This window comes from Desmodus rotundus, chromosome 1, assembly GCF_022682495.2.
Source record: "Desmodus rotundus isolate HL8 chromosome 1, HLdesRot8A.1, whole genome shotgun sequence".
NCBI lineage: Eukaryota > Metazoa > Chordata > Mammalia > Chiroptera > Phyllostomidae > Desmodus > Desmodus rotundus.
Window position 1 is genome coordinate 200,904,727 of NC_071387.1, and position 25,106 is coordinate 200,929,832.

At 44.5% G+C, this 25,106-nt stretch overlaps 1 protein-coding gene across 1 annotated transcript in view; it reads left to right on the forward strand.

Annotated features, from left to right (window-relative positions):
* SLC1A3 (solute carrier family 1 member 3) overlaps window positions 1–21,084 on the forward strand; it is a 79,349-nt gene extending 58,265 nt beyond the window's left edge. Inside the window, exons 4-10 of the mRNA XM_024578459.4 lie at window positions 4,460–4,664; window positions 7,351–7,393; window positions 10,393–10,685; window positions 12,981–13,214; window positions 13,729–13,923; window positions 16,821–16,955; window positions 18,767–21,084. Of these exons, the coding sequence (XP_024434227.1) occupies window positions 4,460–4,664; window positions 7,351–7,393; window positions 10,393–10,685; window positions 12,981–13,214; window positions 13,729–13,923; window positions 16,821–16,955; window positions 18,767–18,971 (1,310 nt within the window). The 3' untranslated portion in view covers window positions 18,972–21,084. The remainder of the gene's footprint in view (window positions 1–4,459; window positions 4,665–7,350; window positions 7,394–10,392; window positions 10,686–12,980; window positions 13,215–13,728; window positions 13,924–16,820; window positions 16,956–18,766) is intronic.
* Window positions 21,085–25,106: the final 4,022 nt, after the last annotated feature.

A 25,106-nucleotide genomic window follows, 5' to 3' on the forward strand; every position in this document is an offset into this window, starting at 1 on the left:
TTTGCATCAAGAGACTCTCTTCCTCTCTTTTTAAAGTGACTGCTGCCTACAATACCCAGATAATTGAAGCAAGTCTTAATCTTGTATATTCTGGAAAACGTCTTGTTTGAGCTCCTTTAGATGCTTAACTCATTGATGAACTTGTAAGAGGTTTGCAGAAATGATTGACTGATTGGTTTCTTGATGACTGGTTATCACTGGGCTGGTTTTTAAAAACGAAAATAAGACTGGTGTGCCCATAGCCAGCAAGTGTTCACGGCTCTCCACACTCCAAGCTCTGGGCTGTTTTCCTGGGAGGGGGAGGAATTTGATCTGATTGACCAGCTCTCCAGCTAGCCTTTCTGGTGACCAGGGTTACTCACTTCCCCTCAAGGTAGGGAATGCTGAGGACTGCGTTAGAGTTTTTCCATAGTTATCTCCTCCTGGAAATTTTCCTCCAGCCAGCTGGCTCATCTCAGCATTGAACTCAAATGCAAGAAAGTTAAGAAAGCTAGCATGGAAAACAAGCAAATGAAATGTGGGTAGCTTCTGGCTTGTACATAAAAAGAGGTATAGTAGAGGGATATAGAGAGGTATAGGAGAGGTATATAGAGAGGTGTAGTAGAAAGTGGGTTCAAATCCTGCCTCTGCCATTTACTAGCCATGCAATACTGGGCTTCTCTGGCCTCTTTATCTTCATCTTTAAAGTGGTATCGCCAGTATACAATATCCAGTTCTCATGAAAATAGATGAGTATGCACCATTGGTTGGAGGTAGAATTTGGTGAGTGAGTTAGTGAACCAGCATTAAAAACTCAACTCAAGATATGCAAAACAGCCTTGGCTGGTGTGGCTCAGTGGATTGAGCACCAGCCTGTGAACCAAAGGGTCACTGGTTCGATTCCCAGTCATGGCACATATCCAGGTTGCAGGCCAGATCCCCAACAAGGGGCACATGAGGGGCAACCGCACATTGATTTCTCTCCCTCTCTTTCTCCCTCCCTTCCCCTCTCTAAAATAAATAAATAAAATCTTTTTAAAAAGACATGCAAAACATTTAAACATACAAACATGTCACTGTAATTGGAAGACCAATCACAGTGCTTGTAGCAATTGTACAAGATATTCTTTCTTTGTGTTTCAAGCTGACCGATTGTTTTCATGGTAAAGATGTTAGAATGTCTTGAATGTCTTGAATGTCTTAAATGTCTTGAATGGGGCTGGTTTCTTCCAGATCAAAAGAAGCAAAAGAGACCCGTGAAGATCATTATCTTTACGACTTGCTCTGGAATGCATTTCTCCAATTCATGAACACTAGCTGTTGTGACACACTCCGTAAACACCAACATACCCCAGAAATCTCCTAACTCCCCCTTGCCTCGTGCCCTTTTCTTCCATGTATTCTCAAGTGACAAGGCGCAATGCAAACCTTCCCCTTTCCAGGAATGTAGGAGACTTCCTGCAACAGTTCCTTTTCTACAAAGTGACTGAGTACTTCTTGTCCCCAGACACTCTGACGTTTGTGTGTAGCCTCTGGTGTAGAGCTTCGTCTCCAATCTCATGGGGCAGGGGAGAGGAGGTGGTCTGTTTGTAGAAGGGAGAGGGGTAGTGATGCCCTGCTCATTTGGGGTTTTGTATTCTAGAGCTCTTCCTCCGTTTCACATCTCCTATCACAGCCATTCTGCCTCAGGCCTGGTGTGTAGACACATTAGCCACATCTGCCCTGCCCTTGCCCTGAAGACAATGTGTGGCCTTGTTTCTGGTGGTCCCTTTGGTTTTACAAGCCTGTCTCAGAGAAAAGGGGAGTGGTTAGGGTTGGAAGGAGGGAGGAGGAAGATGCTGGGGTTCCAGGAACAGAGGTGGACCAGCAGCTCCTTTTAGAGGAACGACCTACGTGGAGAATTGGTTGATGAAGATATCCCCACCACACATACCCCTTCCTTGAAACAATAGCAGCTGCTGCTTTATTTTCTCTCAAAGGGAAAAAGCCAATATGTTGAGGTCAGTGTGGCATCTCATTTGACTATTGAGTCTCCTTCTGGGGTCACTGCTAAAAAAAAAAAAAAATGCCTCGATAGTTGTCTTCAGCTGTTTTGGAATTAGAAAGTAGGGAGAAGTCTTTCATGTTGGTTTTCATTTAAAAAAGTAAACTAAACCCCTGTGGACTTGGTTTCCTAGAGGGTGGGATAACCTCCCCCACCCTCCGCCCTTGGTGGGAGGGAGGGAGGGAGATTGGAGCCTCTTCCTCTTTCTGCCACGTTGGTCCCAGTGCCCTGCATTGACTTGGTGCTCTCTCTGAATAGCTGTAGGTCGGGAGTAGTGGGCAAGAGCAGCAGAGAAGAGCTGGAGTGAGGACGGAACAGCCCACAGAATAGAAAGCAAGAGGGAAGGAAAGCAATCAGAGGAAGAACATACTGCTGCCTGTACCCCCTAGCAGAGCTACCCAGACCACTGTGCCCACACCACTCACCGCCCAAGAGGTTCAGGCATCAGTGGTGACAAGTTTGGGCAATGATGGGAAAGAGAGTGGGCACGTTCTGAAAGGAATTACTTCAGGCACAGGAAAGCCAAGATGCGTTTGAGATGGGATTCAGGCCTGAGAATGAAAATGGGGGATGGGACACTCAGGAAACAGTTAGCTCATTTTTAATAGTGATGTGTGGAAGTGGCCATCCCAACAAATGGATACTTATCCCTTGGTTTCAAGAAGCCTAAGGCAAGGCTAAAAGAAGCTTGGTTCATGCCTTAAAGCCAGAGTTGGCCTCCTGGATTGTGGGAGCTGCAATTGTTTTTTTGGAGAAAAAGGAGGGCAGAAAGTACACTAAACTTAGTCACATAAGATCTGGGTTCAAGCTTCCACTCCATTTTCTTTGGTGTTAACAGAGGCCTTAGGCAGAGGTGTCCAACCTGCCACCTGCGGGCCACATGCGGCCCAGGATGGGATGGCTGTGAATGTGGCCCGATACAAAATCATAAATTTACTCAAAATATTATATATATTTTTTATAATTAGGTGTCACTGTGTATTTAATGTGTGGCCCAAAACAACTCTTCTTCCAATGTGGCCCAGACACACCAAAAGGTTGGACGCCCCTCCCTTAGAGAGTTAATTAGTTGTTTTTTAATCTGCCTTTTAGAAGGTTGTGGTTAATAATAAGAACATATCAGGTATTAAGCTAGTGCTTAATATGAAAATTAAAACAATATGATTCAAATACAAATGAAATTATAAATTGAAAGTCATGGCTTCAATTTCCACATAAGTTCATCGCCATTGTATTAAGATTGGGGGCAAACCCGGCCAGTTGTCTGACAATCATAGACACTATTTTCTCAATGCTTTACCCTACTCTAAATATTTTGTCATGAACAAGGTCACAGCCTGAACATTAAACCATTATTAGAATCTGATACTGATCATTGAAATAAAATACAAACTTTTAGTATATTTCTAGAAACATAATTTTGAATAGTAAAGAAAGTAGGAAACTGAACTACAATTAGATTCTCCTATGATTGGATTTTACCATTTTAGAGGGAGGAGAAAGGAGGAAGTAAGAAAAAGCTAATGAAACAGAAGAGCCCATAATCTTATCTTTTGAGATGTTTGGGCCCTTTACATTTTTTTCCATTCCAGAGGCACTGAGATAAGTTCTGTTTGCTAGAACAGTTAGGAAAATCTTAAAAGTCCTGCTCCTAAGATAACACCTTGCCTGAGGCAAACTTTGAAAATGAGAAGAATGTTTAACAGGAGAGGAGGTACTCCAGGCCTAGGGAACAAGGTGGTGGAAGGCAGGTACAAAAAGGAGAAGTACCCCATCCAAATAATTCTTTATAAAAAGTTTTGATTAAATGAGATTAAATGAAACAGCAGAGAAGTTATTTGAGAACTTTGGTCTTGTAACCCAATGTCTACCTGAAATACAAAGTGAAGATAAATCAGTGGGTGATGGGAATAATTGCTTAAATTTTACAAAACCAAAAAAGGATTCTCCAGTACATTTATAAAATCCTAATTCTTTTAAAAGAACTTAATGGCAGTTCATCTGTGTGAGTCACCACAGTGCTTGGATTTGAGCGATGCTTAGATTATCTCGCCAGAAAGTTTTTTAAGTTCCTCTCTCTTCGTCCTGACATACACAACGCACTACTATCCACACTATAGCTCCCCCAACTAGTAGTAACCTGGGAAAGAACTTGATTGCCCTTTCAAATCATTAGGGAGACATGTGAAATCCATTCTTAAGGCAGAACACAGGTGCTGTGTGTCTGCAAGCACCGTTGATACAGAGCCTTTCTGTGGCTTTTCCCTTTCATCTTGTGTGATTCACTGACTACATTTCTCATAACGTGTGTAAAATCCTGTGGCAGGGTGGGCTGAGGGTGGGGAAGTGTAGAAGGAAATACGGTTCCCATCACCTTCCACTGGAGAATTCCCTGGACTGACTTCCTGAAAATGTCCTTCTGTTTGCCTTCCCCAGGAATGGCGGCCCTAGATAGTAAGGCGTCAGGGAAGATGGGAATGCGAGCTGTAGTCTATTACATGACTACGACCATCATTGCCGTGGTGATCGGCATAATCATTGTCATCATCATCCATCCTGGGAAGGGCACAAAGGAAAACATGCACAGAGAAGGCAAAATTGTACAAGTGACAGCTGCAGATGCCTTCCTGGACTTGATCAGGTATGTCCTTGCAAGCCCATCCCTTTGGGTATATTTTGACCACCCAACCCCTCTTATTCGGGGGAGCTAATCAAATTCTGAAAATGGTATCCAATCTGAACCAGCTTTGCTGGGCTTGAAATGAGAATTACAACTTTACTTCCTTCTAACAGAAATTAAAGGAAGGACCCATTATTTGCTCTCATGTGAAAGTGGTAAGAAGAGCAAGGAGTGGACATGGATGAGTTCTGAGAGCCCTGCTTTTAGGATTCAGCATCTGATCACTCAGTTCTCCTCTCAGCTGTGCAACTCACCCTGGAAGAGTAATAATCCTTCACTTACTTTTCTCAAGTCTTGCTCTTTAAGGCTAGTTTTCATTCAAGTGCAGCCTGTTTATTAGACTTAGAACTTGTGATCTGTATTATCATCCATCGTAAACAACAATTTCCTTCCAACAGGGACTTTACAATCATCTGGTCATACCGGTTTTTAGGTCTCTTTTTTTTCTTGGTACTATTTATGAAGATAGAAGTGGGCAGATCAGTAATAAAAGATTAAAGGATGGCTTCTTTAGCATTGTTTTATGTACAAACCATATGCTGATTATAACTGAGTCTTATCTAATATTGAAACAGTCTTTATGATAGAGTTAATCTTACACGGAGCTATGACATAAGCCAAAGTTTGATCTGGAACCTTCCTGCTTGCTCTCTCCACCCTTGCATCAGTCAGGTCCTGGCAGGAAGCATATTGCATTTTTGAAAAGATCATTGAAAAGGGCTTGCAACAGTGCAAGGAGGATTAAGGGAACCTGCAAGGGCTAGTGAGGTATCAAAGGACTAGCAGCGATAGGAAGCTGTTTCATTACCACCCTTAGCTCTGAGGGGTAAAAGCATGAGCTGCTACTGAAACTCAGGAAGAGCTGTGGTCTTGGGAGAAGGCCCTGAGGAGAAGGGACTAGGGCTCTGGTTTGGAGGGAGGGAGCTGCTGCCCAACCTGTCAAAGAGAGAGATGGGAGGGTATGAACATCACTTCTCTCTTTCCTACCCTGTGATCATTCAGAGCATCCCACTAGACAAACCCAACAGGAAGCCATATAGCAAGAGAACCCACAGGCTGCAGGAGTCAGGCCCCCAGGGCACAGAGAGAGTGGAGAGTGGATCTAGAAGGGTGAATGGAAGATATCCCAGCATAGGCTCTTGATTCCCCTGCCTAGCTTCGTACCACCTGTATGTAAGCTCGACCCAGCCCCACAGAGCCTCCTCCTGAAAGCCTTGTTCAGGGAGTCAGTCACAATGATCTCAAGGTAACAAGCTACCCTATAAAATTCCATATCAAGTTGTCACCCAATAACTGTTTGTATTTAGTTCGTACTGTTCATTAAGGCTTTTCACCGTTTTTTCATAACTTTACTTATCCTCAGTAGTTTGAATTAGAAGTATTTTTTTCCTTCTTATTGAATTTATTGGGGGGTTGACACTGGTTTACAAAAGTACTCAGGTTTCAGGTGCACAATTCCCCAGCACATCATCTATACACTGTATCGTGTGTTCACCAAACCAAGTCAGGTCTCTTTCTAGAAGTTTTTTATTATATTCTCTTTCTGTATCATTTCTATTCCTTGTTTGAAGAATTGAGATCTTGTCATTCACGTCTAGATGATTCTTCTGCCCTTCCTTGTCCCAGCGGCAACTGTATGACGAACCTGTCCCCACCCAATCACTTGTCTTAAGCATCTATCCTGGGATCTCCAGAACTCACATTTCTATGGAGGTTTATAGAAACAGATCCATAGAGTGTGGATGGGAAGGAAAAGGAAACAAGATGATCTGGGCAGTAGGAAGAAAGGGACAAGGATTTACAACCTTAAAGTGTGACTTTGACAGCATGCAACTGCTAGTTTCAGGCTCTGCAACTGCCGGGTCATGTCTCCTTGCCCCACAGTTTGCAATCCTGCAGCGCTTATGCAAGTTTAGTCCAATTTCCTCTTTAACAGTTGAGTCAGCTGAGACCTAAATGGGCACCACAACTTGGCCAAGGTCATTTGTCTGGTTCGGGACTCCCCAGCTAGAGTGTTGCTCCTTATCCTCTCTCCGCCATAAACTCAAACACTGCTCTGAGGAAGTCACAGATCTTGCTACATAGGCCTCAAGGTCAAATTTTGCGGTCCTTCTTCCCAGTAGTCAACAGAAGAGCCTCAGAAGCTCTAGCAATACATTATCAATGTCCCATCCCCCAGGCGACCTTTAGGAGGACTTTTCAGGGAGCAAAATTCCACAGTGTAACCATGACTTTTAATTCAGAATACCGCGTTTGGTCCCTAGACATATGGCACAATACCAAAGTGGCCATTGTGGAATAATACTGCGATTAACCAGAACGCTTTTGGCAAAAGACATTTCCATCCTCACTTTGATTTTTCTAAGGAGCAAGGTTTTAATGACAATGTCTGGACAAAGAATCCCATTGTCTAACAAGAAAACAGGTGACTTGAATTTGGAATTTCCCTGAAAAATATGAATTACTTGGGCCACTGTTAGAGATGGCCATATGTCCCATTTTAAGTTATAAAATCCACCAAAATCTTTCTCATTTGCCATTTGCTGCTTCGTTCAATGCAGTCTTTGCCATAAGCACAATGAAAAAGTGTTTAAGGAGATAACTTGTTATTTGGGATTTTTACAAGTAACTATCATCTTCTTTGCAGGAATATGTTCCCTCCGAATCTGGTGGAAGCCTGCTTTAAACAGGTAAACGCTCGACCGCTACCGATTTACCTTAGTAATGCCTCTTTGTGTACTGACAGAGTGGGACCCTTTTTTAATTTTATTTTGCTATTTTATTTTTTTCCACTTCTCTGTAATAAGAAGCACTTCTCAACCAGAAGGGAAAATACGAGGTTTTCTAATGAATTTAGAAGGCAGGAGTGGGTCTTACCTTACACTGAAGGCCTGTTCGTTGCCAAACACTGCATGTCTTACGTACGAATAGCTTCTTGAATCTTTGCTGGTTTATAGAAGGCTGATCAGGAGACTTCCTCTCTCTCCCTGCCCCCACACCCCACAAACAAAGTCCCAACAAGCAGGCAAACTCCAATATGAATACACCTACAAGCTGTTTTAAAGATTAGGGAGATTAGTCAAGTTTCTGGGTTTGATTTTTTTTTTTTTTAAATCAATGGGCCATTTTTAAAAAATGCATTCTAAAGGGGTAACTATATCGAAAAGCAAAGGCATCTTCCTGTATTGAATGCCAGCGGTGTGCCAAGCACTAACGTCATATTCAGTCCTCACATGAGTGTGATGGATGTCCTTGTCTTCCCTTCATTGATGAGGCAACTCATCTGCCATACCTCAGAGGGATTGTACGTATAATGGGCGCGAGGTCTCCCCAGGAGTAACTGGCAGACCCAGATTCAAATCCATCCCTGACTCCAAATTCTATCATCTTCCAGCTCCAACAGTCTGCTTCCAGAAAGGGGTATCCATAGAGATGAGACCCCTGCCCAGAGACTATAGTGGGATCCAGGGCCTTTGAGCCCCCGATATCCAAGCAACTCGTCTCTCTCTGTGTTTTGGATGCAAATATATTTTACTATTAGGGGATAACATTGGTAAAGTTCATTCTAACGTCACTTGAATCAGAAAAGCTTTGTTGCCCAGATATTAAAAGGAAATAATTAGACGTTCTGAGTTCAATTGTAGCTCCCTAACATTTTTCCAGATGGTGTCATTTCACCCTCCTTGTAATTCCCTAACCTTCCTGCTTAGGATGTGTGAAGCAAACAAAACAACCCCCAACCTCATGGAGGACCAGGTGTTACACATATAAACCACCCTTTGTGTATTCGCCCTTTTTAAACATTTTAGTGACCATTGTTAATAGGTAATGCATGCTCCCACTGCAAAATTCTGACCCAGCAGCCCCCAACCATTCTGGCACCAGGGACTGGTTTTGTGGAAGACAATTTTTCCGTGGAGGGGGTGGGGGAGGAGGATGGTTTGGGGATGATTCAAGTGCATTACATTCACGCTCACCCCCTGCTCTGCAGCCGGGTTCCTAACAGGCCCAGATCGTACAGATCCAAGGCCCGGAGTTTGGGGACTCCTGTTCTAACAGAATCCTTTCTTTAAAAAAAAAAAAAAAAAAGCCTAAGAGGCCAAAACCTAACTTTTTTATTCAAAAACAACTGTAACCACAAATAATAAACCCTTTTCAGTCTGACGAGACAAGCCCAGCACCATGGGGCTAGCTATTCCAGCTAGCCAGCTGGCTCTGGGTGACATTAAAGTGCTGATTTCCAGCAGCACTGGGGGAAGTACAGACTCGTGCAGATTCCTTGTGTTTGGTTTTGGATGGCATTTACAGGATTTTGAAGGGGAAGCAAATGTACCTTCCCAGATCTGTTTGTCTTAGACCAGAAATCACATGCGGCTGCAATTTCTGTGTAGGCTATAAACCGTGTCTAAGGAGAAACCTCTGGAGGCAGAGGAAAGGCTAATCAGGATTGAAAATCGACCCCAGACAATACATAAAATGCATCAACACTTTAATGGAATAGAGGTTTGAGAGTTGACCAGAATAGGAAACGACGAGGGGCCAGTTTCTTTGTTACTTGAAATTACCAGCAGTACCACTGACTGTTCAGGGCTATGTCCCTGGTATTGATAGCTGGCCATGTCCGTGTTTGGGAGTAATCTGTTTCCTATTGGACAAGAAAGTCTCCCATTTATTCTTGGTGAAGAAATGGCCCAGCACTTCATGTACAGCTGTGCTTTCGTCCCCTACTCTCTAGATCCGGTCAGTGTCCGTATATTACTCTCTGCGATGCTTTACAATCAGCGTGAAGGCCAGGAGTTCTGCTTGCATTAAAATCATGGAGGGATTGGTTCAATGGTTTTACTTGGCCTCAGTAATATACTCCTGTACCGGGCATCTACGTAGAATCTACGGGAAAAGACCGTCTCTTGAATAAGAACAGAAATGCCACTATGGACTTGAGAAGTGGGCTGTCGTCTGTTGATCAACTATTAATCAAGCACCTCTTCTTAAGAACTGATGCCATCAGGAATGCCTTAAAGACTGTTGTCTGGAGAATTAACATTTTTAATATCCACTGAAATTTCCAGCTAAGTCTAGTCCCTGAAGGGCTTTGGTATTGAACACCACTAGCCAACATTAACATACGAGTGTGCTTTAATGTATATTTTAATACACATTAGTACTGAAACGTTTACAAGATGTTCTGATGTACTCTGTTTACTTTGTGACAACAATCCTGTACAGTCACCCCTCTTTCACAGCCGTGGAACGTGAGCAAAAGGATATTAGGTGATTTGTCCATGATCCTATACATAGCATGATCCCATTGAGAATAAAGGGACTCTTGTGAATATTTGGATTTGTAGTTTTTTAAAGCCCATTATAGTCATTTTATTAGGGTTCCAGAGCAAAGCAAAAACACCTGTGTATGTGCAGTCAAGCATCTCAACCAAATATGGCTTTCCTATTATGATTTGTTTTATATATATATATATATGAGTGTGTGTGTGTGTGTGTGTGCGCGCTTAGGAAGTAGTAGGGCCTTATCACAGATTAGATGATAGATAATACATAGACAGATGATACTTTCTGTAACACTATTATTTGAATGCAGAATAATGTCTATCACAGAAAAGTTGGACAACAGAAAAGTACAAAGAAGGAGAAAATATCACTTATAATCCATGCTGTGCCTTTTCTTTTTAAGTTTAAAACCAACTATGAGAAGAGAAGCATTAAGGTGCCCGCCCAGTCCAACGAAACGCTCGTGGGTGCTGTGATAAACAACGTGTCCGAGGCCATGCAGACCCTCTCACGGATCACGGAGGAGATGGTCCCAGTTCCAGGGTCTGTGAACGGGGTCAATGCCCTGGGCCTAGTCGTCTTCTCCATGTGCTTTGGTTTGGTGATCGGAAACATGAAGGAGCAGGGACAGGCCCTGAAAGACTTCTTTGATTCTCTTAATGAAGCCATCATGAGACTGGTAGCGGTGATAATGTGGTATGTATCTCCGTTTGCTATATGTGCTGTATACCAGGGGCTAGTTACCGTCGACCTGGGTTCTGTTCTGAGGGATCTCTTTCTGGTAAGCGCAGGAAAATCAATGACTTTCCAGGCTGGCGGCGGTCTCGAACCTATCTGCATGCCTCTTTCAATAAATTTGCTTCCTGGCTTTTGAAAGGTGTCGATTCTTTTACCTCTGTGCTGATGGAATCCCATTCCTCATTCCTCCATTTTATATCTATTTAGTTTTTCATTTAAGGCATATTCATCGAGTGTCTGCTATACACCCAGCATGTAATGCCAGGCACTCTGCACACAGCAATGAAGACAACATAGAAGAATGTCCTGGATCTTACATTCTTTTAAGGGAGACAAGATAGACAAACAAACAAACCAACTATATGCTTTAGTCACAGGTGCTGTGGAAAAAATAAAACAGCAGGTTTTATTTTATGTGATGTGATGCGATGTGATAAAAAGTGACGGGGGAGGAGGCACAAAATTTGCCTTGAAAAAGGCTCCGAGGAGGTGACCTTTTCTGCTAAGACCTGAAAGACCAGGAGCAGCCAGCCACACAATGTACAGAAGAAGAACATTCCCAGTAGCAGGAGAAACAAATGCAAAGGCCCCTGGACCACCAGAAAGACTGAGCCGCCCTCCTCTGTTTGAGCCCTAAGAAAGAAAGCAAGCCAGCATTGGTCCCGCGGCACGCCTGAAGCCCTCGCGGGAAGCAGTACAGACTGCCAAGCCACAGCTTATAACAAACTTCCTTCAAATAAAGTCAAGAGCAAGAGACAAAGGGAAGACTCAATCCAAAGAGGGGCATTGCCCTTGGAAAATAAATTCACTCCAGCAGGGAAAGAGCTCTTTCTCTGGATTAGCTTTCATTTCCAATCCAGACCCGTTCCAGGCACCTGGGGCAGGAAGTCATCCATTTCTAAGAAAAATGCTCACCAAAATGATTAAAAATATTCTTTGTCTTTATTGCCACCAAAGCCCAGAGAGTTCATTTTTCAGAAGTCTGTACGAGACGGATATGAAAACTTGGGCACAAAGACGGATCAGAATATAGTCTCCACAGGAGCCCCCAAACGAAATCCTGGGGGCCCTCCTTTGAATTCTTAGCAGGGCTGAAAGTGGACATTTATCTTCATAGTATTAAAATGCCTGCACCTTTCACCTCTTTTGTGAAAGAAGCCCATTCAAGGCTGCTGAATGAACCTCACATGCAGCGTTTCTAGCTGTACTTTTTGCCTGCACATTCGACATTGAATTATTACATTTCTGCAAACAGGTATTCTTATAATTTCCTGGCCCGTGTTTTAAAAGGACTTTTTAAAAGCAACATTGTATTTTTCTATTTGAAATAAGTCCTCCACAGTTTCCAGCAGACCAGGGTGACAGCCGCTCTGGTTTTGGGAATGGGAGTTTGGTTGTAGTTTACTGCACCCACCAGACAGGGAGTTGAATGCCGGGCAGCGGGGCCTTTAAGCAACGGGGTCGTCTCAACATACACAAGTCATTTTGTGTCTCAGTTGTTCATTTCTGCCGAGTCTGCAGGGGAAAGATCACCAAAGGCAGTAGCAGCCTGTGGGTAATGATGACTTAATTAGAACACCTGTAACCTGACTGTATTAGTACATACATGCACCTTATTAATTTTAATGGCTCTGAGTTTATTTTATGGTTGCCTTCTATTTATGGCAAATGGTACTAGTTTTCCATTTGCACTGTAACAAAATTTCCTCTTCGGGGAAATTTACTTAAATTAAAGAGTTGATTTTAAGACTACTATTAAGTCACATTGGAAGTCGTGTAACATGGGACAAAAAATAAAAGCGGTCCTTGAACAGGAGAGCTGACTGCAAATCTAAAACACTGACATCGCATCGTTAACTTGGGCATCGGCTCTGATGTGGGAAAGATCGTTTTGGTGGATTCTGGCGGCCCAGAACCTTTAGCAGGGCAGCAGGAGGCAGGGCTGTGAGTGGCATCTGAGGTCCAGAAACGGGACCCAGGGGTAGTAAGAGCCATCTAGAAAAACAGAGGTGGGTGACAAAACCTCCGCACCTGTCTTTTCTCACAAGTTCAGGGGGAAACAAATGCAACCTAGAGAAAGACTGAGTGAAAAGAAAACCTAATTCTGTGGTATTTATATTTGAGTTTCTATCTAAAAAAGAAAAGAAAGAAGTTCACAAGTCCAAACGATATCCTGGGCAGAAAAGTTTGGAATCAACTCTTTCCCTTGTTCTCAAACAGACTTCTGACTGTGCCTGTGTTGCTTCCACACAGGTACGCCCCTCTGGGCATCCTCTTCCTGATTGCAGGGAAGATTGTCGAGATGGAAGACATGGGCGTGATCGGGGGCCAGCTGGCCATGTACACCTTGACGGTCATCGTGGGCCTACTCATTCACGCCGTCATCGTCCTGCCCCTCCTCTACTTCTTTGTAACTCGGAAGAACCCTTGGGTGTTTATTGGAGGGTTGCTGCAAGCGCTCATCACAGCTCTAGGAACCTCCTCCAGGTACGTGTCTGTGCGGCTTACTCCCGTCAGAAGATGTGTCTCAAATGTTACTTTGAACCAGAGCCCTCAGGTTCAGAGTAGAGGGACACGTTGGTGGGACGAGGGGAATTTAAACTTCCAGGTTATAAGAATTGCCTTTGGCACTTCCAATGCTAATCAGACTTGTTTGGGATTCAAGGAATGCCTGGGTACATGCGAAGTGGAAATCAACTCTCCTTCCCTGCACACTGTCCTCTCCCTCTGCCCTCTGACATTTGCCTGAGGGACAGAGGACAGTCACTGGGCACTGGCTGTTGTGAGGGGGAAATAATGACAAGGGATGCTTCACAGAGGAGCCCAGAAGCAGGAGCATTGCCAAATGACCCAGTGAGGGGCCCGCCTGCTTTCTTACTCCTTAAGTGCTGACTCAGTTCCCTTTAACAGGAAGGAACTCTCTGTCCAAACTACCAAACATGCAGGCACCGTCTGCACTGGCGGGACAGTCAGCTGACATACCCTGTGTTACTGTTCTCAGTTCTGCCACCCTGCCCATCACCTTCAAGTGCCTGGAAGAGAACAATGGCGTGGACAAACGTGTCACCAGATTCGTGCTCCCGGTGGGGGCCACCATTAACATGGATGGGACCGCCCTCTATGAGGCTTTGGCTGCCATTTTCATCGCTCAAGTTAACAACTTTGAGCTGAACTTTGGACAGATTATTACAATCAGGTACAAGGGAAGTTCCGCATGATGTTTTCTAAAGAATCACTGCAAACAATGAGATGGTGATCAGGTGATCAGGGATTAAGGGAAGAAGGTGGTGAGGAAGGGCTCACCTATAAATAGGAGGTTGGGGTTTGTGGAAATGGTTTGATGTTTTGATATTTAGATATTTTCATTTATTTTTTAATTATGGATGTGCACATTAATTAATAATGAAATTCTAATAGTACAGAAACCATAAGGTAAAAAGTGGAACTTGCCTGTTGCCACCTCTCCCCATCTTTCCATAGGTGATGCCTGTCGATGTTTGGGTTATAAAGACCTTGTCTTGTGCATAAACATACACACACCTTTCCTTGTGATTAATGGAATCACACCATCCATAGTGCTTGCCACTTGACTGATTTACTTAGCAATATATCATCCATAAATACCTCTAGCTCTTTCTCTTTGAAGAAATACAAAGAAATAGAAAAATACATCTTTCTACAGAATATACAGTATGGCTATTTCTCTTCTTAAAAAATGTTAGGTTATCCTTGAATTTTAAAAGACATTAAAATATGTTAGCTTTTATTGACAGTATTAGAAAATAAAACTATACTTGAAAAACTGGATTAATGTGTTCTCCTGGGTTAATTTTGAGGCAGTATAAAGGGGCTGACAGACCACACTGACAAAGAGGCTGAGAATTTTACTTCTGGGGACTACTTTTTTAGCTATTATATTTGAAGCGTCTAGTGAAAGGTAGTTTCCCCACACCCCGCCCCAATACCTTCTCTTAATCGCCTACTGTCCCTCGGAGGCAGCCACCCACTGTTGCCGGCTAGTTTCCGTAGTATTCTCCTGCAGAGTCCGAGCATCTCCACGTGGCTGTGGGCGTCATCTCTCTGAGGTCAGCCTGCATACGGACCAGTGAGTAATCACAAAGGAGAGTTTGAGCCTCAGTCCAGATCAGACCTGCTCATCATTGTGTGTGTGTGTTTAGCATTGTTAGCAATTTATTTCGGAGATCAAAATAAGTCAGATTTTTTCACAAGTTTTTATTATAAAAATTGCCTCATATAAGAAAGTTGAAAGAATATTAAAACAAATATCTTCTAACCAGATCCAACAATTGTTAACATTTTGCCACTTTTGTGCCTCCTCTCTCTCCTCTCTCTCCTCCCTCTCTCTCTCTCTCTCCCTCTCTCACTCTCTCCCTCCCCCTTCACGACGTTTCCCTTGTACACAGTTCAGCATGCATCTCCTCAGAATAGTGATAGTTTTCTACAAAACCACAATAGTAAGAATCTTAAAAATACTTCCAGAACATCTATCTAGTCTAGACATTTAAATTTTCCCAAAATATCTTTTATAGCTTTTTTCCCTAGACCAAGATCAAATTCAGATTTATGGCTTACATTTGGTTTTTATGTCACTTTAATCTTTTTAAATCTCTACCAGCTCCTACACATTTGTGTGTGTGTGCCATTGACTGTTTTAGAATGTTGTGTTAGAAACCGATCATGGCCGGAGGGGACAGGCCTGGGACCTCTGGGAGCCCCAGGCCCCGCCTAGCCACGCTGGGGCCGGGATATCAGTGCCTCAGCTCACTCTGCGAGCTGTTCTCAGGCGTGCCCTGGCACATGGGTCGAAAACCCCTGAGGTGCAGTTGCATGTGACAGAGTGAAAAAATAATACCAACAACAACAGCGACTTCAGTCAGATCAAACTGTATTTCTCTCCCGTGGAGCAGCTCCCAGGCTTGTGGTTCCGTCTCCCCTGGGGTGTTACCCTCACCCAGATGGTCCAGCATAGCTGGTTGCCATCTCCAAATTTTAGCCACAGGGAAGAGGAGGAGTTGCACAGCCTGGAAATTGCTCGATCACTTTCATTCATGCCTCATTGGCCAGAACTTTGTCTAAAGGGGTTCCAAGGGAGGCTGGAAAACGTAGCCTTCATCCTGGGCAGCTATACGCCAGCTACGAATTCCAGTACCGTGGAAGGGGGACAATGTGAGGGAACCATGAATGGTCTCTTCCACAGACCTGTTACTTTATTAATACTTTATAATTACAAAGTATTACTTTACTAGATAATACTTTACTATTTTTGAAACATGCTCACTTTCCCACATCAGCCTATCAAGTAGGTATTTAACAAACTGAGTCCCAGACAGGGTATGTGCCTTACAAAGTAGGTCCACACTATCTCCATAAAAAATACTTATAGTGCTGCAGAAATTTGCTCATGATCCTTTTGCTTTGTAGTTGATAAATCTGATTTTTTCTGACCTCATTAACCATGCAATCCTCTACTTGGACAGAGGAGTTACTAGAAGCAAGTTGTCACTGAACTATACAGTGTTTTAGACCTCACAAAACGCAGGGCCCGGCCCAAGGAAGGCCTGCTGGAGGGTGGTCGGCAGGGTACGGGCATGTCTCACACGAGAGGGATAGCAATTTGCACATTTCACCTAGAATGTCACATGCTGTGCTTGAGGGTGATAGTGTTATGCTACAGAATTCCATGCTTAGGATTTTGTAATAAAAGGTTTTGTAATAAAAAGGAGCGTTATTTGTGCCAGACCCTGTATTTTCAGGTACGTGAAGAGTGTGCCGCCACCAGTCTCTTAATTTAGAAAGGGCTGTCAGAATAGGACCAACTTCCTAGGGGTGTTGCGAGGAGCAAATGAGACAAGCCATGTTTAGCATATCAGATGGCACTTAATAAGCAGTTAATCAATATTCGTTAGTATGATTATTAGTTTGGTGGGGTTTTGTCCATCTCAGTTACATTTTTCTAAAGCACATCCTCTTCCATTAATCTGGTAAGACATTGCACTGTGTGAGTTTGCAGGGTATGCTTTCCATTTGGGGAGATTTGTACAAATGTTTTCTGTTTGGGGATTTCTTTAACAGCATCACAGCCACGGCTGCCAGTATCGGGGCAGCTGGGATTCCTCAGGCGGGTCTGGTCACCATGGTCATCGTGCTGACGTCAGTGGGCCTGCCCACCGACGACATCACCCTCATCATCGCGGTGGACTGGTTCCTGTGAGTATGCTCGGATCATGTCAGGGCTTGTGGTCATGGGTGCCCCTCTGCCGTTCTAGGGCACCACGCAGCCTGGCATGCCTGACAAAAAGGCTCCACAAAGAGGGGCAGCTGGGCCAGAAATTATATTGTCTTTATTGCTTGATCCCACCCTTATCTGGAGACCAAGCCCCAGACGCCATGTGCGTTCACTCCCTTATCAGCCTGTGGGGCACACTCATCTGGCTGCTACACCTCTCACTCCATAAAGCCATTCAGGGATTGGGAAACCCAGTCTGCAAAGCCAACAGCAATCCGCAAGGCCAGTCTGAATTGCACAACATCCCCAGAGCGGCTGGGACAGAACTGCAGGCCCCACACGCTGGCTCTAGCCCTGTGTCCTTGTGCTTCCCGTTCCAAAGGTGTCACGCAGCACGGATCTTCCCATCTGAGCCCAGCAGGGAGTCCCTGCAGACAGTGGGAAGAGAGCTAGCCTCCTGAGCGGGTTGAGTTTTGGCTCTGTGGAAGGTTCCAAAAAAGTACCCTCTAGGGCCCTTCCCTCTGCCCTTTTCCCCTCACCCTTCCAGCTGACATTCTCTGCCTCTTTTCTCTCATAAGTTCCCATCCCACTTGCAAAAGTAAATAATCTCTACCCAGGATTTCTGGGCAAAGTGAATGCCTAGGACACAGTAGATTCTGGAGCCAACGTATGTCGACTTCACTACATCTAATGACCACGAGGAAGAGCCCGAGAGTGTGTCCAAGGCAGAAGTGCCGGGGGTGGGGGTGGGGGGGATCACTGAGAGCGGGTGTTCCAGAGCCATTTGGGCCTGCGTTTGCATCGCAGCCCTGTGCAACATGGGCAGGTTACCCAGCCACCCTAGTTTTCTCCTCTGTAAAACGGGGGCGATAATGCCATCTGCCTCCCTGTGTTGCTGCTGTGAGGATTAAGATGCATGGAGAGCATACAGTCACTGTCTGGCCCGTGGTCCGCACGCAGCTAATGGGAGGACTTTTATCGTAGGAAGCTGTGCTTCTCAGAGTTCAGTCCCGGGGCTCCTTTGTACTTAAAAATTATTGAGGACAAAAAAAACATTTATCTATGTAGGTCATATCTATCAATACTTATCATATTAGAAAACCTTCAAAATTGTTAAATGTTGAATTCATTTATATGTTATAATAATAAATCCCATACCTGTCAACATAACATTTTTATGAAAAATATACCATTTCCAAACCAAAAATTTACGGAAAAGAATGATACCGTTTTACATGTTTGTAAGTCACCTTAATATCTGGCTTGATGCAAGACAGGTGGAGGCTCCCACCTTCGTCTGTATTGTATTCAGTCAGCTGTGGGGTCTTCTGTGTTGTGTCGTAGTCTTTGCAGAACTCTGCTAGACATTCCTGAGGAACTGAGAGTAAAAAGGGCAAATGCCATCCTAGCATTATTATGAAAATAGTTTTGACTTCAGGGATCCCCAGGGGTCTCTGGACCACACTTTGAGAACTGCTGGCGTAAAGAAAGATGAGTTGAGGAAAGAGAGGCAAAGAGAAATTTTAAATAAAAGGAGAAAGGGAGGGTCATTCCCTGACTAGTGGTACTCTACTAGTAACAGAAAATTCATCATCTGTATGTCCTTCTAATTTCTAATAACTGCTATGATAAAGGTTGTGTGTCTGTTATTTAGTGATGCATTTGGAGGATACGCCAAGTAGAATTTTAGGAGATGCTTCCGAATACTTCCCGGGTGGTTCGGAAGGTGAGCGGGCGTCACATGATGTTGTTCACAGGAGCCTCACTGTCCCTTCTTCCCGCCCTTCCCCAGGGACCGCCTCCGCACCACCACCAACGTGCTGGGAGACTCCCTGGGGGCCGGCATTGTCGAGCATTTGTCTCGACATGAGCTGAAGAACCAGGATGCTGAGATGGGCAACTCCGTGATCGAAGAGAATGAAATGAAGAAACCCTATCAGCTGATTGCCCAGGAAAGCGAAACTGAGAAACCCGTCGACAGTGAAACCAAGATGTAGACTAACAGAAAGAAAGACTTTCTTGAGCACCAGGCATTTGAAACCCACGACAAAATGCTTCCATCCTGTTACAACTCCTCCTCTTCAGTAAGCCCCTCACCTCCCTTTTCCTCCCAACTGTCATAGGATTTGGGAGTCTGCATCCAAAACCAAGGGAGGATTTTGCAGTGGCCAAAATGTATAGTTTTTATCCCACCTTTGAAAGTTTGAAGTCATTTCATGTTAGCCTTGCCTGTAATAAGGTACTGAGATCAAAAGTAGTCTTGATCGGATCTTGCAAGTTCATGTGACGCACTCCTGTAAATGTGATATTTTTTATAAGTTAAGGAGCCAAACAAAGAGTAGGCTAAAAACATGCATTTAAATCAGCATTCAGAATTTAGAAATCCTTCAGATTTCTTTAGAACACGCATCAGTTTTAGTATAAAAACAACACAACTTGATCGACTGCCTTCAGTTGGACGGGGGGGGGGAGGGGGGTCTCCCCTTCCTGCTCTAATTTGCCTTCTTGTTTTACTAGCATCAGGACGATATGAATACACACCCAGCACAGCTGTGAGCGGGTGCATACAGTGAAATTTCCACGTGGCCACGGGCAAGCTAGGTCTTAGCTCTGGGCCTCAGTGTCCTCATCTGTCAAATGGGTGAGCTCCCTAAGTGCCTTGGTGGTCTCTTGTAGCCCACTATCCTGTGGCATCATTCCAAGAGCCTGTCCTCGATGCCTCCTGGGAACACCCTAAAGCAAGCATCATCCCACGGAGCATGGGACTTTCAGAAAGGGCTTTATTGGAAATGAACACGTTTAAGTAAGGGCAGGATTGTGGTGTGGTTTACTAGGTCCTGTGTCCAAAATGTCAGTCGTACAAGTCACCAGGCCAGAGACCATTCTAGGAGTGGAAAGATTCACAATCTCTTCACTCACTTCTTCCCAACAGGGAAGTTTTCCCTTCTTCCTACCCTCCACTGGACTGCTCTGGGAAGGATGTCTCCCACCCCTCCTCAACTGACAGTAGACTTTTAGAAACTAAAATGTAAGACTAGCGACTAGCAAGGGTGCTCGTGGTCTTACTACGGAACACTAAAGAGCCAGCTAGGAAAGAATGAAGCACGGTTGACGTGATAAAGAGAGGATTTTAGAACACCAAGGTTATATGTAGGTCATCTTTAAGGAAGAATTTTTTAATAAAAGAGGTTTATTTTTTTTAAGCTGGAAACACTTTTTTCTCTTCAATTCAAAACCATTCCCCAAGGGCGTCTGCATATCAAAATCTAAGGTTACTCCTTACATATTTTAAACAAGTCAAATGAATGAGCTCTCTCTCTAATAGGGGTCTGTGAGCTGGGTGGGTGGTCTCTTATTTGAAAAGGTTTTTGACTATAATCAAAAGTTCTTAGAATAAGGGAAACAAGATACTTCTTTGTGTTGGAATTCCACTTACCATATCATTCAAAACCTTCAGCTGGAGTGGGGTTCGGTTTTGTTTTCTCTGAGTCCCTGAAAGAAATGGTGGAAGATGAATCAGCACAAAGACATTGCCAATGTGGTCCCAACCAAAAAACTGCAGGGACATTGGTTTCAGGCGAGTCAGCTCCCAGGTTTAGAGATTAATTTTTTACCCCCCAAAGGAATATCCAGTCAAAGACGTGGAGTGGGAGCTGTCAGACGGTACCATCTGTGTTTGAGTTGCTGACTGAAAGTGGTGAAGAATGGACTTAATTATGCTAACAGACTGAAAATCCAGACACATCCCCTCCTATACACAATTAGAGATATTTTTATATAGACCCCGAGCATTCTGTGCATACAGAAGTTAATGTTAGGCTGCGGTGGAGTAGCCCTGTTGAGGATCGGTTTGGGAAATACACTACAAAAGTTACTGTACGTGGATGTCCTCTTTTGACGCCAGTAGGGCAAGAATTAATCATGTCAATTAATCCTGTTACACAGTGTGATCTTTTTTTATACTAACCATTTCTTATGGAAAGCAAGTCCTTTAGGATGACCCTCTCACCAGCCCATCACAGGCTCCGTGTATACATGCACCTGTGTGGACTGAGAAGCATTACCTTGTAGATGTATTTTCAATAAAGGAAAAAAATTAGTTTTACATTATACCTTTGCATGTTGTTGTTGTTATTCTCCCAGGAGGAAAATAAATTTTCTTTTCATGAAAGCATTGCAATGAGCTCAGGGCAATGCTGGGAAAGGACACCATGCAGATATGTTTCGGTTTACTAGGTAAAATCTCAAAAGGACCGGATGGGGAAGGCAGCCACAGGAAAATAAGGACCACACTCTCCCCGCCCAACTCCTAGAATTGGACTGGAAACAGGAGGGGGTGAGAGAAGCCCTTGGCTGTAACAACCTGCCTTTACTTGTCCACATCAGATTCACATTTCTCAAATTGAATCATTCCAGTGTTGGCATCAAAAAAGTGAAATGTCGCCATGGGTTCTTCCGGAAAAAAAAAAACACGCAATTTCCTGTCTTACCTTTAAATTAGGTAGATTTATCTATGGGATTACTACTGCTGTTAGTGAAGAGTTGAACAAGATCTCAAGGATGTATCAGAAACAGCCACCCTGCTAGTGAACTGCTCTAGTCAAAAAGGATGACTTGGAGATGACGGCTCTTTTCCATCATGCTTTTTAATCAGTAATTGGCAGCTAATATCATGGACTGCCCTGGCTGAAGTACCTGGAGACTCCTTCATCTGACCCTGGCATGCAGCAGCCTCTCATAGGACACAACCCACAGGACATCCACATGGAGACGTCAGTGAGTTCATGTAGCCCTTGAAGTTATGGGAAAGTTTTGTGCATTTGCCTTTTTCTGGGGTAGAAGTCTTTCATTTCCATCCATTTCTCTAAAGGATCTTTTGACCAAAAAATGTACAACTCACAGTGTGATCAGTGCATCCTGACGTTCCCCAGGCATCTGTGATGTCTGAGTGGCTGATTGGGACAATGGAAGGAAGCTGCTCATGACCTGAGGGAACCAAAGCGGCTCAGACCAGCCTACGGGGATCCACAGGGCACCCCTGTGCACACCTGGGACCTCCTGGACAGCGGCCTTCAGGGAGGCGCCCAGAAAAGATAAATGCGCTGTTCGGGCACGCTTCCTGCTGTGGTCACCAGTTTCCTTCCCGTGCACAGAGTCTGAGAAGCCGGTCATCCACCCGTGGAAGATGTGTGGAGACGCCGTTGCCCCGAAGGGACAGGGCAGCTCTCTGTCACTGCGTCACTTGGAGGACGTGGAGAGAAGCCCGCGTAGATCCGCGTGTGGGAGTCCCAGATCTGCCCACAAATGGACCCGTGGACATTTTTCAGATTAACATTTGTTAAATGTTTCTAGTAAGTAAATACCTTCCTGACAAATGTTTTAAGCCCTACACTTCGAGAAGTGGGGGTCTCTGTGCTCCCCTGCCCGTATTCATCCATGAAGCACCCCTTGTCCACCCCAAGCAGGATTCCCTCTCCCAAGCGGAAAAGCCCCACTTTCCCAGTGAAATCCTTTTCTGTAAAGTTTTTGTTCCTATGCACCATGTGGGAAACAGGGATTTTAACGCTATTAATTGCACGGGTCTGAAGAGCGCTTGGAGGAAGGGCTCATTTCCGAAGGCTGGGGCCCGATGGAGGAGAATGCTACCGGGGCTGAGCGCACGCCCCCTTTCCGGACGCCTGCTGGGCACTTGACCCGAGGCGGCTGTCAGTCCTCCGGCCTCTGCGGCAGCGCGCGGCCCCTTCTCCACCCGGGTGGTCCCAGATCTGGGGCAACAATGACCAACTCTGTGTGGCCTGTTCCGGGGGGGAGCCAGAACAGTTGGGAGGTGTCACCCCGAAGGCAGGCTCGGAATGAATAAGCCGACAGAAAGACAGCGAGGAGGAAGAGCGAAGGAAACGGATGGTAGTGTTCTAAGAGGGAGAGTGGGAGCGGCGAAATCTCAGGGATAAATGAGGTCGGCTCGGGGAGGGGGGCGATACCTACAATAGCCACCAGGGGGAGCTCGGAGCCCTTCCAGAGACAGGACTGTATTTCCTCTTAAACAGCATTAGCTTTAAGCGCCTATGGAATTCCAAGTCTGCACTGCAGAGGGATAATCAATATGCGAAAGCCATCAAGGAGTTTAAAATTCTTCACTGTCGCCATTTCCCTTTCCCTCTGGTCACTCCGCTGCGGCAGCAGTTTCTGCCAGGAGTCCCTTCCTTTCTGTTTCCCAGACACAGACAGGTACTCAAAAAACAGCATGCAAACATTTTCAGAGGGACTTCCCCCTCAACCCCACAAGACTGCCGTCTCACCTTCAATTTGGGAACAGTAGCATGTTATTGAACTTGCACACACAAGGAGGGGTGTTCCTAAGATACAAGACGCCCAGTAAAATTTGAATTTCAGATAAATAACAAAAAATGTTTTTGAATAAGGATTAAATAACAATTGTTTTCATGTACTTCCCCTAACATTGCATGGGACAACCTGTATTTTTCCGTGTTAATCTGGCAGCCCTTCATAAAGTGAAATGAAGATTCAAGACAATAGTCAATGAAGTCGGTATTATAGGTGAAAGAGTTTGTGGCATTATTAAAAATGACTATCTAATTTTTAATTTATCTCTGCAGGCAAAAATAAGCTTTCAAAGGCAGCCCAGATCTGGGACACTTCCTACTATTTATTTGTTCTGGAGACATTATCACTCATAATGTACTTATAAACCTTGTGGTTGCACTTAAAAAGCCTGTTCAATCACCTCTAAGACTTCACAGAATGATCTTAAATAAGTCGAACACCGTTTCAGTTATCCATGCTTGAAATATTTTAAGACTTACATCTGTTTTCTCCTTTTTTCCCTTTTCCTCCTTTCCTTCTCTTGCTCCTTCCTCCTGTCCTCCCTTTCTACTTCAAACATAAAATGCTTTCTGTAATGGAAAATTTGGTATCCACATATTGTTTTCCAATGGCAAACACATTGTTTTTGCATTTGGGGCTCTCCTTTTACAAAAGCTCCCATATTTTTTTCATATTGCACTATTCAGACACCATGATTTTCCAGTCATTGTAAAGGTGGGAAGGAGACATTTTTCAGAGTCTCTCCAGGGAACTCCAGCATCCATGGATGGACACTACCCCCTTCAACGCCCCTTCTTCAAGCCCAAGCTGAAGAATATGAACTGGTACTGCGGAAGGTGGACAAAATATGCCCCTTAAAATCATAAACATTTTTCCAAGTATGGCCATATTAAAGAGAGTGGTGAGTCTCACAGAAGATGGTGTCAGATGCCAATTGTTGAATTTCTTTTCCAACTCAGTGGATTCAGGGCGTCACACCACGTCCTGAAGGCAGCCAGCCAGGAGCATACAGACATGGCAGGAGAAAACGAAAACCATCCAGGAGTCCCAACAACCCCAGAAGGAACGGAGAACGCGGCTGCCCCGGGAAGAACTCAGCACTCAAAGACTCTGTCAGCAGCCCACGTCTGCAAACTGTCACCAGATTCCACGGCCTCGGCACTACAGTGTCTCTGGGAGGTAGTTTCACTGAGGCTAATACCGAGCTGTTAGCCAAACAAGTAGAAAACTCGAAAAAGTTTTCAGGTGTGTTAGAACACGAACACAGCTAAACTGAAAATAGCTTCCCACTTCTCAAACCTAAAGGCCCTGAGCTCCGGAGTGGAGGTTGAATCCAAACCCGTGCACAGCGCTGGGCGGAATCCTTGAGAAGTCTCATCAGGGTCCCCGGACCGTCTTGGCTAACTTAGGACATCTTTTGGCATCACGGTAATGGTAGTTTTAATGGGGCTTCTTCACTGGGCAGATAGAGTGGGAAGCAGACTTGGAGGAGGAAATGTGGGTTTTAGACTCTGACTTGCTTTAAACCCGCGTTGGTAGCCTGACCTAATCATTCCGTTTCCCTGGGCCGCAGCATCAGCATCTGTGCGTGCAGGCGGGGTTGGGTGAGAACTGCAATCTCCAGCCCAGCCTACATGCCAGGTCCCCGGATGCTATAGGAGGTGGAGTTAAAGTGGGGATCCATGGCCAGCTAAGAGTGGCAAGTGCTAGAGTGAATCAACTTCTTCATCATGAGTGGGTATAATACTTTTCAAAGAGGATGTAGTGAGAATTAAATAGATGATAAT